A 20139-nucleotide genomic window follows, 5' to 3' on the forward strand; every position below is an offset into this window, starting at 1 on the left:
TTGGATTGTCATATCATATATGCTATGTTACCTGATTATGTACTACTTGTTCTACTTGCACTTTAAATGTGTATTACTTGTCTGTATTGCTTGTGTTTGTACAACTGAGAGGTCCCTCATGCTAGTGTCGGTGGACGCTGAGGGCTGTCCTGGATGAGATGAGTTAATGATGTAATTGAATAATGATGATGATTATTAAATGAGGTAATTTGGACTCCTTGAATAGACGTAGTGAAGTGATTTCATTTATTCCAGGTGAGGATATGATGTATTGATATAGAATTGTTGAGACAGAATAACTGGTGATGGTTTTGTTATGACTCTGATTCTGATTCGTTGGAGAGTTAGAGAGAGTTGAGAAGCATGAAGAACAAGATTTAGACTTAGCATCCCCTTATGACAGTTGCCTATTTATGGATTAGCGAGAACATAGGGTGAATGTTTGGTGAAAGGAAGTTTAGGATGCTTAGTGAGTTTTTTTATTACAATGCATTGTATTTATTTGGCACTTTTACCGTACTGGGAACCCATGGGTCGGGAGTTCTCATTCCGTATATATCTCTTGTTTTTCAGATACAGGTCCAGGTGCTCAGCAGTGAGCTGTGGTACATCTGAGAGATAGAAAAGATCTTTATGTCCTCTACTTTATATTTTGCTTAGAATCTCTCCACCTTTATTTTGAAAAACTTATATTATGTATTGAACTCTTTTGAACTTGCCTATAGAGGTTGTTATGTTTCTTTTGGGAGAGATTATGATATATTGTTATCATCTACTTTCATACTGTACCCTAGCCAACCTAAACTTCGCAGGTCGCGACTAGTGTCTATTTACTTATGTTATATATATCTATCTGTTGTCTATCTCTTAATCTCTTTTATGCCTTTATCCGTATATCGCTTTCGACTTCACAGTTTATCTTCTGTTGTCGAAACGTGAGTGATACGTCTTCGCGATTTTATTTTACACGTTTCAGGCTCCTCGATTAATACTCCTTTTAATTTTTCTTATATTTATATATTAAAAATCCACCTGAGAGTCGTACCACCGTAATATCATTGACTTATGACTCGAGCATAAGGATTTGAATATTAGGGTGTTACATTATGGTATCAGAGCAGTTCATCCTCGTGAGCCTAAGGGATGGAACTGCTTATGCTTCAATGCATACTCTGAGTTTGTGCCTGTGTTAGTTAGGATATCTAACTGATACATCAAGCATGAAGTCCATGAGTGTACCTTTGGTACTTTGAAGCACTTGACTTGAGATATTGAGACTGATCACATTGATATCGATTGTTTGGTGTGTATAGGAACTAGATGGCGCCTCGTGGACGCAGTCGAGATTGTAAGGGAGGTCGTACTAGTGCTCAGGGACCGAAAATCAATCCAAATGACCCGGTAAACTTTATGGCGGCATTGGAGAACATGGCTGCTGCTATGCAGGCTATTGCGGAAGCTCTTGGGCAACAGATAAACAATAATGGCAATGGCGGAAGCGAAGCTCAGGGCTCGATGACACTGGCAACCTTCTTAAAAGTTAATCTACCTATGTTCAAGGGAACCATCAATCCGACTGAAGCTGATACTTGGTTTCAGGCTATGGAGCGAGCACTGCAAGCGCAGTTAGTACCTGAAGAGCAGTGTGTTGAATTTGCCACCTATCTGCTCACTGGGGAAGCATCGCATTGATGGCAAGGAGCCCGATGTCTCCTGCAACAAGGTGATGACCCTATCACTTGGGATGCCTTCCAGGTAGAATTTTATAAAAAGTACTTTCCGAATTCTGCCAGGACGGCCAAGGAACTGGAGTTACTGCAACTGAAGCAAGGTGCTATGTCCGTATCTGAGTATACAGACAAATTTGAGGTGCTATTCAGATTTTTCTGCATGTGTCAGGGAGCTCCGGGAGACTTCGAGGAGTGGAAGTGCATTAAGTATGAAGGAGGACTCCGGAGCGATATCTTAAGTTCAGCGGGATCAATGGTAACTGCCAGCATTACCATCAACCTATATTTTAAAATGGACTGAAATTATGAAATAGGCACAGGTTCCAAATGCTGATAAGTGCAAAATACTCACGTCATTTTGTTTCCGAAGCTTCTCTGCTTCTGCCTGTCTTTTCTCCCACTCTTCTCTTACTTTCCTATTTATTGTCATGATTTGCTGCTGAACATCTGAGGTGACAACAATCCGATGTCTTGTCTTCTCAAAATCAACCCGCGAGTGGGAAAATTCTTGAAAGTAAGAAGTTTTATTGAATTATGAGAGAATATTCCAGCAAGAAGGTAAAGAACAACTAACCTGTTTTGACATTCTAATCAGGTTACTTATCAATCCACGCATTCTTTCCTCCACACACTGAAAACTCAGTTTGAATAAGTTTACATGCAAACTTACTATTATGAAAATTGAAATATTGGTTGAATCTCACTAGTGACAAGCATCTCTCCACATCATTGCTCACACCCTTCAAGCCATACTTAAACACTGACAGTAATAACACAAAACAACTGTCTATAAGGCCTGGTATGACTAGTTTGTATTCAGATAAGCTCAAAAGGAAAAATTAAAATATATGGAGACAACATATGAAAAGGACACTTACTAATCTCAAACAATTTGTTCTGGAGTGGAATTTTCTGCAAAATAAGCCTTTCCTCTTCTTGCACAGCTCTTCGAGTTGCTTCTGAAACCCAACTGTCCTCCTTGGGGCCTGAAAGTAACTGCTCTTCCTCTTCCTGTAAAAGATGCAAAAAATGGCCTTAGATTTTGAAATGAGAGTAGACATCCCTTATTATTGAGCTATCAAGCTTAGTTCAACATAATAGAGAAATTTACCCTCAAATCGACTCCACTAACAGCAGTGACATCATTAAGCTGGTCAATGCTCTGTTCAACGGATCTCCTAGAGATCCCTTTTGCTTCTTATTGGAGGATATGAGCACAAGATGCATGCATCAAAATGAGTTAGAACTTAGAAAAGAAAGAACAATTCCAAGAGTGAAGCATGTTGCAGCCAAATAAGACAGATCACCTTGGAGGAGGAGGAGGTGAGGAACCAAGTGCTTCAAGTGGTTTCTTCTGGCCAACAGAAGGCTTTTTCACAGGTGCCCTCACAGTAATTCCAGAAGTGTTTGATGGCACCTGGGTGCTTAACTGATCAAACATAGAATAGAGTGGGGGCAAAGAGTCAGAGTTATGCATGAAGTTTGAATATATCATTAAATAGTGGGTGCGTATAAAATGATAATTTGCATTTACCCAAAAAAGTGAAATTGGAAAAGCAAATTTGAAGTTCATATTATGCCCCAATAGCAGATTGTTTCAAAAAATTAAAGGTAAAAAGTGCAGGACATGAAAGGTAAAATAAGCATGCTTTTCATTATATGCTTGTTATTCTTCACTGCAACTTAAATACATAAATAGCATGAGAGGCATCTCAATAAATGCATAGGGTAAAATAATAAAAATGTTTCAAAGCACTACTCCTAGCATGGAACTAATGAAAAAAACCAAGTTTGTAGCGGACTAATCCAAACTAAAAGCATTGTGGTCTACGCCACTAAAAACAAAAAACAAAAAACCCTCAATAAACTATCAAGAATAAAAAAAAATAAAAGAGGAAGGAGAAATAAAAAAAATGCTTGTTTCTTAAAACTGAATTACAACAAGATTTATAAAGTTATAAGGACAGAAAATAAATTATAAGTTATAGACAAGTTAACTCTTGAATATGCATCTATAAAAGAACAAATATTTTGTATATATACATCTAATGTAAACATCGGTACTGTACGACAGGTGCATACCATGTATCAAAACAATCACATTTGAAAAATATTTGATCCACAATACTTTAGCCACTATATTAGACAAGATCAAGTACATCACTTGCAAACTTACTGAGACACTAGGATCTAATTGGGTCATTCCAGAAGGGGAAGCAGAATTGAGTGATGTCAAGCCAGTAGATGTTGTAGGTGCCATACTTGTGGATACTGGAAGGCCCCTTGAGAACTCATCCTTTACAATTCCTCAATTGCCACTTGCCTGTTCGATTTGTGCAGAATTAGCTGAAGGCAGTCCATGGATTTTAGAAATATTCTGCCTATGTTGCTGCTCAGTGGGAATGTCGCTAGGTTCCTTTTTGACATAAGAACCAGATGACAAGAAGCCTGGATTTTGATCTTTGTTTGATGGTGGTTGCCATGCATTTGGAGTTTGTTGGAATGCCGGATTGTTTAATAGAGCAACAGAGCCACCCGACAGCCTCTTGGGATCATTCAAAGAGTTCTGCTGTTCAAGTTTTGGCATACCAATGAAGCCTTGTGTTGCCCAACCTAAGTGATTGGGACCAGTGCTTTGATGTGGAATTTGACTCATATGTGACTCGTGGTGGTGGTCTGATAGATGAAGCAGACTACTAGCTTGCCCTGAAAAAGGCCTATAATTACCACCACAACTGCCATATGCTGATGGGAAATGTAGATGCTGAGGTTGTGGCTGCGGCTGCTTATTAAGCCCGTGTATGTGAATAGATGATCTTTCTGCTTCCTGACTAACAGTGATGGAATTGGAAGATGACAACTGGCTCGGTTGCAAACCCTGAGTTTCCATTGTAGCATCCAATTCCTGAGATTTTCTAGCATTGTTCTCCATAGTTTGGACAGCTGAAGAAGTCATATGAGATTGGTCTGCAGCTGCATTCATACTCTGATGAAGCTGAGCTAAAGCATGGGGATCATTTAATTGTCTTGCACCTAAGCCAACAACGGGCATCCGAACAGGTTACTGCTGCCTCACAGGTCCTTGATTGGGTCTCGTCTATAACAGTAGAAAAGAACAATGAATCTTAGCATGATGTTGATATATATATATATATATAAAACTTGTTCTCAACCTACTTGTGCTTGTAGCTGAGCTTGTACTTTTGACAATGCTAATCTAAGCATCTGGTCCCCTACAATACCTTTCATAAGTCGCACAAAACTGTCTTTTGCTATTTCGTCTTTCTATAACACAAACAATAAATTCACAAAACAGAAAGTGAGTAGTATGGGATATCTGTTCCTAAGTTGATCATATCCTATCAATACAAAACTGAGTTTAGCATAGAAAAGAGACAAGGTTCTCACTACCAAAGGACCAGGTAGTGAGATTATTTTGAGAAACCCACCTTCAATTTACTAAATAGAGTTTGAAGTTGCATGGCTCGGTCTTTGGGAAGTTGAGGTATCAAGATAGGTAGCAACATGCCAAATGGTACCTGTTTTTTACGATTAATTTGGCCTCCTGGCTGCTCATTGACTGTAGCTTGTTGATTACTTATTTGCTGCAACTTTGCATACTGCTGAGATTCGCTGCTGGGATTAAGTGTTTTGGCTACCTCATTATTAGGAACAGGATCTTTTCCCAAATTTTGAATTCCAACTTTCTGAGAATTTTGAAGAGAAGCTTGTACAGGTTGTAGTTGGTGACCTTCATCTTGAGTCTGCTTTTGTGATAAAGCAGGATTACTTACATTTTGAGAAGCAACATGCTGCGGCAAAGGAGGATTATTTACATTCTGGGAACCAACATGATGTGGTAGAGGAGGATTGTTTACACTCTGAGAACCAACATGCTGTGGTAGTGGAGGATTATTTACGTCCGAGGAAGCAACATGCTGTGGTAAAGGAGGATTATTTACGTCTTGGGAAGCAACATGCTGTACTTGTTCAGCAAGAGATCCATGTTGCTTTTGCTCCACCTCAGATGAGGGTTGCTCTCGTTGTTGTGCAGTTTCAGGCTCTTGATTTTGAACTTGGGTTTGGTTTTCATGGCTAGGAGTTGGCCACTGTGGCATTGACTGAGTCAATGTATTGTTGCTTCCTTGAGACAAAACTGCAGAGAGTATAGAAGCACAAAGCATGTGCAATTCATAAATTACCAAGCAAATATAAAAAATCACACGACTCAAGAATCAATTAGAAGAAAAATAAAAACAAACAAGAAAACTAACATCTGAAAACACAGATATTATGCTGTAGAAAATACATCAGGATAATTTGATATTAGTACAGAAATTCATTTAGAAAAATATATTTCATTTGCAAAAATATCAACAAAAGCTTTGTAACCTCTACTGGTCAAATTTGATACTTAAAGTTTGAGGTCATTGTGCTACATTTATTTGATTAGAGGTCATTGTGCTACATTTATTTGATTGTATTCTGCTAAATAATTAAGATCATCTAAGTTCTCAAAGATGTTGTCCTCTACCACTGTGTTGATGAAACTTTTTAGTTTGTTTAACTACATTCCTTGGTCTCTGTTTCAAGAGATCTTTTAAATGTGGTATTTCTACTATTGTTTTTAGATACCAAAAATCAGAAATAACACCTTGGGAAAAAGTACCTGATAGAATAGCCAGATTTTGAAGGATTTGTGTAGTTCCTTCCCATTTATGAACACTAGAGTATAGTCAAACATTTATATCCTTATAATAGATTTTCCTTTTATCGCTCAGAATAATTAATCCAAACTCACTTTTCTAACAACATCCCCAACCATAAAACAACTCTTTCAAAATCAATTATTTTGATAGCAATCTGACCAAAATCTCGACCAAACAAGCTCATAAACAATAGTCTAAAGTCTAAACACTGTTTATGCAGCCGTGTATTCAAATGGCATAACAAGCGACTAAAAACAAACAAACCAGAGAGAATTTAACTATTTCAACTCAGAAAAACATTAGGAATTAAAAAGCATAGTTGGGGTACCTGGGTCTGAACCAGAAGTGGAAGGAAATCCTCCTATGTCTCTGTTTAGTGCAGCTTGGAAGGCTTCAACATCCACCCCTGACTGCATTGTTTCATCCTGTGAAGTACACATTCAAACATAGTGGTTTAGTAACACCCCAAACAAATAAATAACAAAAGAAAACCATAGGAAAAATGGGGGAAAACCTCGTCATCTTCGAGGAGCTTCATAATAGAAGGATCCATGGCAATGGCAATTCCAATCCCAACTCTGATTACCCAACAGAAGTTTAAGAGTTATTCGAACATACAATATAATCTCTCTCTCTTTTTATGTTTCACTGAGTAAATTCATCAAACACCTGTAGGGCAGGTACCCAGTTGAAAAACGCAACAAAGGGGAAAATGAATGGTAAAATAAGGTATTAGCTACAGCGAGTAAGATAACAACCGACCAAAATAGGGAAAAGAAAAAAAGGAGGAAAATAGAACAGAAAAAAAGGGAAAAAGGATCAAAGGAGAGAAGTGAAGAATCCCGTTCAACAAGAACCAACACCAAAACGTGCGAAGTATTGAACAGTGCGTTCACACAGAGAAGATGCAAAAGCATGGCGTCGACCTTCTTCTTCTGTTGAGTTTAATCGGTTTATAATATTTTTCGTGTTTAACGGATTCTTTCGGTTCTTTCTTGCGTTAACGAGTACGATTTTTCAACTTACGTCATCTTTTTTATATGTTCTTTTTTTCGTACTAAAAGAAATGTATAATAAAAAACAACTTAACAATTTGAGAAAAAAAAGTATTTATTTTCTGTTTGACCCTAAAATAGTAAATTTGTGTTGATAAATCAATATAATTCTTAATTAAAAAAAAAACAAATCCTAGTACGAGAGAGTATATGAGAGTACGTGAAATGGAGAGTGGAGAGAGCGGGGGAGAGTCTTCGAGGGTGGCACATAGCGAGGCAGCCGGCCATGTCGGCGGAAGCAATAAGGGGGAGAGCAGAAGGGGGCATGTATCAAGTGAAAAGGAGGGGATTAAAGGAGATGGTAACAAGACTCAAAGTCAACGGATATTGTTCACTTGTTCAGAGATAAAGTTGTTGGTGCCTCAGCAAGGAGAGCTTTGGAAGTTGCTGATTCTCTTGATGGGGATAAGATGGCTACAGTAGTTAGTAAGCAAGGCGATTCGGAGATACCAACTGTGACGTTTACTGAGGAAGCAAAAGAGATATTGGCAGAGCCCTACAAAGATGCCATCGTGATCAAAGTTCTTGGAAAAAATTTAGCTATACAGCGATCACGCACAGGCTTAAAGGCGTCTGGAGAACCAAAGGAGGATATGAGGTACTAGATGTCGGTTTTGGCTATTTCTTAGTCAAATTTGATCTCTTGGAGGATAGAGAGAAAGTTCTCCTTGGAGGATCGTGGATGATTACTGGAAGCTATGTTGCGGTTAAACCTTGGAGTTCTTCATTCAGACCTTGTGAAAACACTTTTGGGTCTACCATGGTTTGGATAAGAATCACAGGTTTAAACATTAACTATTATCAAGAGAGAGCCATGAAAATGATTGCGTCAGCTGTTGGCAAACCGATCCGCATCGACTTAGCCACCAAGTCTGCAGAGAGGGAAAAGTATGCAAGAGCATGTGTGCAAATTAACTTGGGACTTCCAGTTATTATTAAAAAAATTCAAGTTGATAGTCATATGTATGACATAGAATATGAGCACTTGAATTTAATTTGTGAAAAATGTAGCTGCTTTGGGCATGTCACAAGAGAATGTGCGAAAGAGAACAACAATGGCATTGGGAAGGAAAGCACGCTGAAGGAGAAAAATTTGCCATCACTTTTTCCTGTAGATAACAACGAAAAAATGGTGGAAGGTAGTCAAATCCCAGTAAAAAATCAAAATTTAACTTTTGAATTTGGAATTAATGCCAAATCAATTCCAATTATGGAGAAGCATGGTGCAGCAGATCTTGTGCATGATAATTTACAAGACTCACGTATGGAAAGGGATACTCGTGCAAAAGAGGGTGAATGGGTTACAGTTAGTAGAAAAGGCAAGGAAAAAGTGGGTAAAGGCCACAATGTGGTGCCAAAAAAAGCCAATGTAGCAATATGCTCCAATTTGGTGAGTAAGAAATTTTCTTTTGGGTCTAATAACATGCATGCTGGATCCTCATCAAATGCAAAGGTGAAGTCCTTATCAAATACAAAAGTGGGGCCTAATGAAAAGAAAGATCCTCCATCCACGCTTGACTCTTTGGGAACACCTCAGGTGGCTTTCAAGGATCAGAGTACTCCCTTTTTTAAAGCAGGGCACAAAAGGTAGCGTCCTATTTCGCTTCAAAACTCACCTACTGAAGCATTGTCAATGGATTCTCGAGTACAAAAAGAGCTTGATAAAGTTAGTGCAACAACAAACTTGAAGACCCAACCTCAACAGAAGAATGATGGTTCTGCGGTGCAAGTCCACAAGGAGACACTTGGAGACAGGGGTCCATCAACGTGAGGTAGAATGATTAAACATTCCAATTATTTAATTTATTTTTTATGGATTGTGACCATTTAAATATTATTAGTTGGAATGTTAGGGGGCGTCAAATAAGATGTCTCGGGTGCACTGTAAGGAATTGGTACGAAAATTTCAACCAACTTTTTTTATTTTGGTGGAAACTCATATTGGGTTTGAAACTATGAAAGAATTTTGGGAGAGATTAGGCTATTATCTTGTAGGGATTGTAGATGCTGTTGGACACAAGGGAGGAATTTGGTTCCTCTCTGCTAATTTAAAATTTTCTTGTAAAATTCTTTGGGCTATGAATCAATGTGTAACTTTGGAAATTGATGGTGGTGGGCGAAGATGGATCTGCAGTGCGGTTTATGGCAGCCCTCAAGCCACTAATAGAGTAGAATTATGGAGTCATCTGCTTGATATTGGTTTGTGCATTCAGGACCCGTGGGTGGTGGTTGGGGATTTTAATGATATTTTGAGTGTTCATGAGGTGAAGGGGGGTAATTTCTATTCAAATCGCAGTAGTATCTTTGCAAGTACTCTAGATTCTTGTGGTCTTTTTGATCTAACAACCTCTAGAAGACGGTTTACTTAGTTCCGTAAAATTCAAGGAAACAAAGAAATTGCAAAGAGATTGGATAGAGCTTGCTGTACTACATAATGGCGCCTTCTTTTCCCAGAAGCTTTTGTTGAAGTTCTCAGTTGTTCCCACTCTGATCATTGTCCCCTACTTATCCGATGTCAAGGAGTTCCTATCAAGAAAGGAAACCGGCCTTTTAGATTCCAAGCGGCATGGGCAACGCATCCTGATTACAAGGCCATTGTTCAGAAATCTTGGGATAGTACAGGCTTTGGCATCCATAGGAAGTTCCTGGGGGTCCAAGAAGCTTCGTTGGAATTTAACTCTACGGTCTTCGGCAATATTTTTATTAAAAAGAGGGAATTGGAGGGTTATTTGAATCGTATTCAACGAAAAATGGAAGCTGACGATGATCCGATTCTGAAGCACAAAGAGGAAGAATTGAGAGCTGAGTATAATATAGTTTTGGCCCAGGAAGAATTACTTTGGTACCAGAAGTCAAGAGATCAATGAGTTCGGTATGATGATAGAAATACTAGCTTTTTCCATATGCAAACCATCCTTAGAAGAAAATCTAACAAGGTTCATGGGTTGCTAGTCAGTGATGGGTCTTGGTCTGATGATCCGGAAGTTTTGCAAAGGGAGGTTGTTTATTTCTTCAAAAATATTTTTTGTTCTACTGAGCCTGTTGAGGTTAATTGCATGGGAGAAATTCCTATGACATCTCTTAGCCAGGATGCTTGTGATAATTTGTCTAAACCAGTAACAATGTTGGAGGTTAAAGAAGCTCTGGATAATATGAGCTCGTTCTAAACTCCTGGGCCGGATGGTTTTCAAGTTTTTTTCTTCAAGGAATATTGGGATGTGGTGGGTCATGAGGTATGGCGTACTGTTCAGAAAGCATTCTTAGGGGAGACGTTAAGCCATTCTTTGTTGGAAACTTTGATTGTTCTTATCCCTAAGTGTGACCCTCCAACTAGATTGAAGGATTTTCGGCTAATAAGCCTTTGTAATGTAATTTATAAGCTAGTGACTAAAGTGCTGGTTAATAGATTACGACCATTTTTGGATGAGATTGTTAGCGCAACTCAGGGAGGGTTTATTCATGGTAGAGGAGAACCTGATAATATTATTGTCGCCCAAGAAGTTCTTCACTTTCTTAAGCGGACAAAGTCTAGAAAAGGAGTTATGGCTTTTAAGATTGATTTAGAAAAGGCTTATGATAGAGTTGATTGGAATTTTCTTGAGCACACTCTTCAATCTTTTGGCTTTCCTTCTCTAATTATTAGGCTTGTAATGAATTGTGTTCAGGCCTCAAATCTTTCCATCCTTTGGAATGGGAATAGATTGGACAGCTTCCAACCTCGCAGAGGGCTCAGGCAAGGAGATCCAATTTCTCCGTATTTATTTGTTTTGTGCATGGAGAGATTGGCGTGCTTCATTTTCAAACAAGTTGACGAGGGTATTTGGGATGGTGTGGCTGTTTCTAGAGGGGGACCTAGAGTTTCTCACTTGATGTTTGCAGATGACCTCCTCCTTTTTTGTAAAGCGAAGAAAAGTCAAGTTTAGAATGTTGTGCACACCTTGGAGTTGTTCTGTAAAGCTTCAGGTATGAAGGTTAACATTGAAAAATCTAAAGCTATTTGTTCTAGAAATATCTCTAATAGAAGGAAGGAAATGTTTTCTGGTGTTTCTCATATTCCTTTTACTAGTGACCTAGGCAAATACTTGGGGGTGAACCTTAATCATCCTCGAGCTGCTAGATCTATTTTTTCGGACTCTTTAGAGAAGATCAAGAATAGGTTGGCTAGTTGGAAAGGTCGACTCCTTAACAGAGCAGGCAGGCTTTGCTTAATTAAATCTGTTGCTTCTTCTCTTCCTATTTATCAGATGCAAGTGACTCTTTTTCCTACTTCGGTTTGTCAAAAGATTGATTCTGTGCTTAGACAATTCTTGTGGAAGGGAAAGATGGGGGAGCGTTGCTTAAATTTGGTCAAGTGGAGCAAAGTTGTCACTCCAAGAAAATATGGAGGATTGGGAATTAGAGATACTTAATGTGATAATTTTGCTTTACTCGGAAAGCTTGTTTGGCAATTATTGCATAATAAAGATAAGCTTTGGGTAAGAATTATATTGGCAAAATACTTATCTGGGAGTTCTTGCTTTTCACCCAAATTCTCTAATAATGTTTCAAGCACTTGGCGAGCGATTTATAAGACAATAGAAAAGCTTCGTGATGGTTTTGATTGGTGTACAGGCAGGATGTCTCAATCCTTTTGGTATCATGCTTGGTGACCATGTGGAACGCTAGCTCCTTTGGTTCCTTTTGTGCACATTTCCGATTCTCACTTGAAGTTAGAAGATGTCTGGCACCATGGGCATTGGCGGTGGGATATTCTTTGCACAATGATTCTGGAAGAAGTTAAACTTGATTTGATTCTCTTTGATCCTATCAAGCAGGCAGGAGATAAAATAGGTTGGTTTTGGACAAACTCAAATACTCTCACCTACTCGACTAAAAGCGGGTATGAATGGCTATTGAAGAAGAAATTTGGCTGGAATGATAATGAAAATTGGCTTTGACTTTGGCACTTGAGAATACCGGAGAAGATAAAGTGTCTGCTCTGGCTTTGCCTCAACAACGGAGTTCCCACAGCTAGTTACCGGTTTTAAAGAGGTATTTCTACTTCTGATTTTTGTCAGAGATGTTATCTTGCTATAGAGGATATTAACCACTGCTTTAGGACTTGCCAAAAAGCTCGTCAAATTTGGATTAGCTTAAATTTGGGAATGACCGCTGAGGACTCTAGTTTGGAATTTGTGTCTTGGATTCGTTCTAACCTCAACAAAAATGAGTTTCTCTTTGCAGCGGCCTTTTGGTGGATTTGGAGGGATAGGAACAATGACATCTTCCACCAAGATGATCCATGGAGTAAGGAGAAAATTGTTCACTTAGTTAAACATGCTTCTCGAGATTTCTCTAATGTTGTTATCAACCAAAAACATATTATTCCTTCTTCTTTGAAATATAACTGGGAACCACCTCCAATGAATGTCTGTAAAGTGAACTGCGATGCAAGCATTTTTGAAAATGAGCAATTAGCTGGCTTTGGATGTATTATTAGAGACAGCATGGGAATTTGGATAAAAGGTTGTTCTGCCAGTATACCTCTTTCTAGTGTTCTCTATTGTGAGCTTCATGCTATTTGGAGAGGGCTTGTTATGGCTTGGGATTGCGAGTGCAAAGAGGTCATATGCGAAACTGATAATCTTGATGCGTTTCTTCTTGTTTCGCGAGGCACAACCAGCATGATTAGGAATGACTCTGGTCTGCTTGACAAAATCAAAGAGATGCTCCAGCGCAATTGGACAGCTACTTTAGTGCTCATCCAGCGAACAGCAAACAAAGCGGCTGATTTAATGGCTAAGACTGCTGTTTTAAACAAGCAGGTGTATCTAGAGTGGTTACTGCCTCCTAATAATTTAGACATTATTATTAGAGAGGAGTACTACTCTTTTTCTTAAGTCTTTTTTCTTTGTGTTATGTTCGGTCACAAAAAAAAATATAATTCTTAATTTTTGAAAAGTATAACTAAATAATGTTTGAGAATCTTAATTTATTCTTTAAATTTTAACGATATGTATTTTATATTTTAATTTATATAATATAAATAATTAATTTAATAAATAATTTTTTATACACATGTTGTAAAAGTTAATTTATATGAATTAATTGATGTTTATTAATTTAATTTAACTTTAATTTATGATCCAATTTCAGACATCATATTAATCACAAATTAAAAGATGTAGCTGTTAAAATGGTATTTAATTATCTATATCAATATTACATTAATATGAAACAAAAATCCTGCCAAAAAACAAAAAGAGTGACATTATTATAAGATTTAGTGGATTATTTTTTTTATTTAAATAAGAGTAAACTACCATTTGTACCCACGAAAGTTGAAAACGCTGACATATTTATCCATAAAAAAAGAAAATTACCATTTGTACCCATAAAAAATAGTTTTTACAAGCAAAATTATCCAAACCTTAAAAAATTAAATAAAATTCCTAAATTACCCTTCTCTCTCTCTCTCTCTTTCTCTCTCTCAATGTTTTCATCTTTTTCCCGCCACTGCCACCACCACCATTAACCCATCCTCTCTCTCCTTCTATTTTCTGAGCTCGTCGCCGCCGCCATAATCCGTCAACTCTGCCAACTCCTTCCTCTTTCTCTTTCTCTCGCTTTCCTTCTGTGTTTTGCTTTTCTCTTTCTCTTCTGCTTCTTCGAATTCTCAACCCAGAAAAAGGGCTTCACCATCATCAACAACAACAGAACCATCTTCAGATTCTTTGCCCACACACTCTCTCTTACCTGCAAAATTCCTTATCTTCACCACCACACCACCTCCTTCACCCAATCATCTTTCTAACCCTAACCCTCTTCACCCAGCCACCACCCCCCTTTTCCTCCAAAACTCACACACGGAGACATTACACACACACCCCTACCCGAGGAAGAAGAAGAGAAGAGGAGGGGGAGCGAGACCACACTGGCAACGTGGGGACTCGCTGCCGTTATCGCATCATCGTCGCCGTTGTTGATGGAGCCCAAAGAGGAGATGCGAGCCAGAACCAAAGAATGGGGAGTTGTCGCCACCGTCGCGCCCTACTACTGCCGGCTCCGTCACATCTGTCGCCGCCATTGATTGAGTCCGTCGCTGTCGTTGTCGCTGGTCTGAAAGGAAGAGAGGGCGCAAGAGATCAGAGAAGAAGGAGAGGGCAACAGTGTCGGTGGGTGTCACTGCCACCATTGTCGTCGACGCTATTCAGTGAGAAAGAACCATTTTTTCTCTGCTTTTTCTATTATTGGTGTTGTTGTTGTTGTTGCTGCTACTGCATGTGAAGAAGATGATGATGGAGGTATAGTGGTAGTGGTGGTGATAGTAGTGATAAAGGAAATAAGATGGTGGTGGAATTTGAGATTAGAAAGGAAAAAGGGGGTGGTGGCTGGGTGAAAAGGGTTAGGGTTAGAAAGGTGATTGGGTGAAGGAGGTGGTGTGGTAGTGAAGATAAGGGTAATTTAGGGATTTTAGGTAATTTTTTAGGGTTTGGATAATTTTGTTTGTAAAAACCATTTTTTATGGGTACAAATGGTAATTTCTTTTTTTTTATGGGTAGATATGTCAGCGTTTTCAACGTTCGTGGGTACAAATGGTAGTTTACTTTTTAAATAAATCAAAATTCAAATCAACTCTTTAAGTTTCAGAGAGTAAAATAAATATTACCCTTATGAGTCATGAGTCATGAGTCATGACCAAGATGGTTTATTAACAGTGGCTTTTTCGGTTTTTTCCTTTTTTGTTAGTTTAATATTTGTTTATTAGGCTGCTTTTGGTTTAGAAACAAAAAGGTAATGCTAAATATGCAAAATAAAAGAGAAGAGAAAATCAAAACTAATTGGTAAACTATCATGGCTATATGGATTGAAAGTCAGTCAACTATACACAGGATTTAGGAAACCTTTTGATTTCCGCTGGTAAGCATAAGATGATAATAAAATCAGTGGTGAAAATCCAAGATCATCTGCCTCTGCAATTCTACTTTATTCAGGTTGAGCATTGGAATGAATTTTCGCGTACAAGCGATGAATGAGCGACAATTTTGACATCCGTGGTTCTCACAGCAATTACATCCTTGACAGAGATGCTTCTGGCCATCTTAGTTTGAGTTAGAAGGGAATTATTTCTCCCATATTTTCTGCCAGCCCCTGTCTGGAAGAGTCAAAAGCACAAAAACAGAATTATTTAAAATGTAGGAATTAATGGATTATCAAACAATATCTGGACAAACAATCAAACAGCAATGACCTGGTTAAATTATCACCTTCCATGCAAGACAATATAATTCAACGACAACGCCACATTTTCATCTACAACTTAACAGTTTTAGGGATGTCAGTTTTGCAAATACTATACGTGACATTGACTTGCATCTTGTGGTTAAATTATTTGACAACCGAAATAACAAATAAAGAGTTTAAAAGAAAACTCACCTGAAGTTGTAGAAGTAGTAGAACCTTTTTTATCCCCTTTGTGATTATCCTTTGTACCTTTTCCAGATGCTCAAGATTTGTGATTTACATCTTTAGCTGGTTGAAAACCAGATGACATGTCTGTCCCTCTTTCGTGTCTCTGCCTGGCTTGCTCAACCATAATTTGCCACTTCAAGAGAATGTCGTCTCCCCCAAGTCACAGCTTACTAAACCAAACAAACAACTAAAATATCATGGTCAACCAAAGATCAAAAGGATTTTAGTAGGGAAAACAATTAGTTATCTTTAATTCTAGACTTCTTGTCCTTAACACATCCTGTTCTTCAATGTTGTATCGTACCTACCCCATGGGGAGAAAAATCACAATTGTTTTAATCTTCTCTTGGATACTTAATTTCATATAAAAAAGAATTTAATAAACAACCAAAAATAAAATAAAATAAAATAAAAGAGGAAGCAGAAATGCCTGTTTTCTTAGAACTGAATTACAAGATTGAAATATGAATAAGGACAGCAAAAAAAAAAAAACCCATAGCTATCAATAATTTAATTATTGAATATCATCACTAAGAGAACAAATAGTATGTACATATACATTTAGTATAGCATTGGTACTACAGGTGCATACCGCATATTAAAAATCACATTTGGACAGTATTTAATCCACAAAATTTAAGCCACTGCATTAGTCAAGATCAAGTATATCACTCTCAAACTTACCGAGATAGTAGAAACTAGTTGACCCATTCGAGAAAGGGAAGCAGAGTGACGTTAAAGCCAGTAGATGTTGTAGGTGCCATACTTCTGGATGCTGGAACGCCCCTTGATAACTCATCCTTTATAGTTCCTTGATTGGCACCTCCTGGTTCAATTTATGCAGAATTACCAGAATGCAATCCATGCATTTTAGAAATATTTTGCCTATGTTGTTGCTCAGTGAAAAATTCACTAAGTTCCTTTTTTACATAACTAGATGACAATAGCCCTAAATTTTGATCTTTGTTTGATGGTGGTTGCCATGCATTTGGAGTTTGTTGGGATGATAGATTGTTTAACAGAGCAACAGATTCCCCTGGCAGACTCTTGGGATCATTGGAAGTGTTCTACCATTCAAGTTTTGGCATACCAATGAAGCCTTGTGTTGTCCCACCTAAGTGATCTGGATAAGTGCTTTTGGCAGAAATTGATTCATATGTGACTCATATGGTGGTGGTCTGATAGATGAAGCAATACTACTAGTTGGCCCTGAAAAAGGCTTATAATTACCACCACTACTACCATATGCTGATGGAATGTAGATGCTGCTGCTGCTTATTGCCCCTGTATGTGAAGAGATCATCTTTCTGCTTCCTGATTAACATTGTTGGAATTGGAATATGCCAACTGGCTCAGTTGCAAACCTTGAGTTTCCATTCTAACATCCAATTCTTGAGATTTTCTAGCATTGTTCTCCATAGTTTGGACGGCTTATTAAGTTATATGAGATTGGTCTGCAGCAGCATTCATACTTTCTGATGAAGCAGAGCTAAAACATGTGTATCATTTAAATGTCTTGCACCTAAGCCAACAGTGGGTATCCAAATAGGGTGCTGCTTCCCCACAGGTCCTTGGTTGGGCCTCATCTGTAACAGCTGAACAGAAAAATGAATCTTAGCATGATATCGACATATATATTTCATGGGACCTGTAAAACTCATCCATAACAAGAATTAAACTTGTTCTCAACCTACCTGTGCTTGTATTTTTGACATTGTTAATCTAAGGATCTTGTAACACCCTAATATTCAAATCCTTATGCTCGAGTCATAAGTTAATGATATTATGGTGGTACGACTCTCAGGTGGATTTTTAATAAATAAATATAGGTAATTTCGAAAGGAGTATTAACCGAGAAGCTTGAAAAGAGTAGAAATAAAATCGCGAAGACGTATCACTCACGTTTCGACAACAAAAGATAAACCGTAAAGCCGAAAACGATATACGGACAAGGCGTAGAGGAGATTAAGAGATAGATAACAGATAGATATTTATAACATAAGTAAATAGCCACTAGTCGCGACCCGCGAAGTTTAGGCCGGCTAGGGTACAGTATGAAAGTAGTTGATAACAGTATATCCTAATCTCTCCCGAAGGAAACATGAAAGCCTCTATAGGCAAATTTAAAGAGTTTAATACATAATATAATCTTTCTAAAATAGAGGTGGAGAGATTCTAAGCAAAACACAAAGTAGGAAAAATAAAGATCTTCGCCGTCTCTCAGACGACCCACAACTCACTTCTGAGCACTTGGACTTGTATCTGAAAAACAAGAGATATATACAGAATGAGAACCCCGGGCCCATGGGTTCCCAGTACGGTAAAAGTGCCAAATAAATACAATGCACAGCAATAAAAACTCACTAAGCATCCTAAGCTTCTTCACCAATTATTCATCCTAGGTTCTCGCTAATCCATGAATAGGTAACTGTCATAAAGGAGTGCTAAATTTAATTCATATTTCACATGTTTCCCAACTCGCTGACTTTTCCACGAATCAGACTCAGATTCATAAGCAAAACTATCACCAGTTGTTCTGCCTCAGCAATTCTATATCAATACATCATACCCTTGCCTGGAGCTAGTGAAACCACATCACTGCGTCTGCCCATGGAGCTCCAATTATCTCATTCAATAATCACCATCATCATGCAATCGCATCATCAATTCATCCCATCAAGAACAGCCCTCAACACCCACCGACACCAGCATGAGGGGCCTCTCAATTGTACAAACACAAGCAATACAGGCAAGTAATACACAAATATGGTACAAGTAGAACAAGTAGCATATAGTCAGATAACATGGCATATATGATGTAGAAATCCAAAACAAATGGCAAACCCAAACAATTCAAACATATGCAAATGATGAATGCCTGCCCTATGGCTGATGATATCATCTGTCGGTTATATAGCCAACCCGACATGTCCTGGTAGCTAACCATTGGACAGAAACACCCATTGCGGAGCAAGTAGGATTGAGCTACAACCCCCTTGCTACTACCTGCTCAACCCAGAGCCAGTGGAATAACCACTACTGCGGCTACTACCCAGGCGGGTGTTTAAAAGCTCAACCTGGAGCGAGTGGATCCACCACTACTGCCGCTACTACCCAGGCGTCACAATCTCTGACCTGGAGCAAGTGGGACGAACCACAACCCTTGCTACTACCCAGGATCTCAAAACATACATTCGTTCATTTTAGAAGCAATCATCACTGTTATCAAATCTCAAACATTAACCTGGAGCAAGCGGGATGAACCACCACCCTTACTACTACCCAGGTATCACAAATACACATTTATTCAAAACTCCATAATTAAACTCATTTATCATAAACATCCTTTCCCGTCTCATACCTGGAGCAAGTGGACAACGCCACTGCCTACTACCCGGGGTCACACATCGCATTTAAGCATTTTTCATTATTATCCATTTAACACATTCATTCATCGACGCGTGGATGGCCACAAAATTCATCGACGCGTATGCGTCATGCACGCGGACGCGCGGGTTGAAAAATAGCCAATCGACGCGCACGCGTCAGCCACGCGTATGCGCGGATACATTTGTGCCCCAGGCACAAAACTGGCACAACTCTCGGGAAAATGGCTGGGCATTTGATGCAGCGCATCGACGCGCCCGCGCACACCATGCGCACGCGTGGATGGTGCTTTCTTGAAGAACGGCGCGTACGCGCCAAGTGCGCCTACGCGCGGAGGGTCGTTCTGCTAAAAATTTTCTAAGTTAAAAGCTGCAGAATCTACAGATTCAACCCCCAATCTTCCGACGGACATAACTCTCTCATTTTAAATCGTTTTCTCCTGTTCTTCGAATGGCATGGACATCCCGGATCCAATTTCATTTCTAAACAAATTTGGCACAAAACAGAGATCCGTAGTCCAAGTTATGTCCCGTCAAAATATGCCCAAAAACCATATTTTCATACAAAACCATAAGGTGCCATTTTCAAAACAAGCCATTTTCGACTATTTTCAAAATCAACCAAAACATGCCAATTTCAACCCTTTTTGAAATCAATCAAAATGTACCAAAATCAACATCAAGCCATCCTCAACTCACACATTGACACTTTACCAAAATTCCCAAAACCACATTCAACCATTTTAACACTTCTCAATCAAATGGCTAAAGGACAAACACATTATCATATCATACATCCTTCCTCATC

At 38.6% G+C, this 20139-nt stretch overlaps 1 protein-coding gene and 2 pseudogenes across 1 annotated transcript; 1 reads left to right on the forward strand and 2 right to left on the reverse strand.

The window, feature by feature from the left end:
- Positions 1–985: 985 nt before the first annotated feature.
- Positions 986–7485, reverse strand: LOC112783262 (transcription initiation factor TFIID subunit 4b-like; annotated as a pseudogene).
- A 1964-nt stretch (positions 7486–9449) lies between these two features.
- Positions 9450–10361, forward strand: LOC140183162 (uncharacterized). Its single transcript, XM_072231183.1, has 2 exons — positions 9450–9768; positions 9949–10361. The coding sequence occupies exons 1-2, from the start codon at positions 9450–9452 to the stop codon at positions 10359–10361; spliced, it is 732 nt and encodes a 243-aa protein (XP_072087284.1).
- Positions 10362–16643: 6282 nt separating this feature from the next.
- Positions 16644–17660, reverse strand: LOC112786185 (uncharacterized; annotated as a pseudogene).
- Positions 17661–20139: the final 2479 nt, after the last annotated feature.

Source organism: Arachis hypogaea, chromosome 20 (genome assembly GCF_003086295.3).
Source record: "Arachis hypogaea cultivar Tifrunner chromosome 20, arahy.Tifrunner.gnm2.J5K5, whole genome shotgun sequence".
Lineage (NCBI taxonomy): Eukaryota > Viridiplantae > Streptophyta > Magnoliopsida > Fabales > Fabaceae > Arachis > Arachis hypogaea.

Excerpts from the sequence above, each read along its gene's own strand:
- LOC140183162 (XM_072231183.1), top strand. The coding sequence starts at position 9,450 with ATGAAAGAATTTTGGGAGAGATTAGGCTATTATCTTGTAGGGATTGTA. Across the intron at positions 9,769-9,948 it reads TGTTCATGAGGTGAAGGGGG|AAGCTTTTGTTGAAGTTCTC; the intron begins GTAATTTCTATT and ends TTCTTTTCCCAG.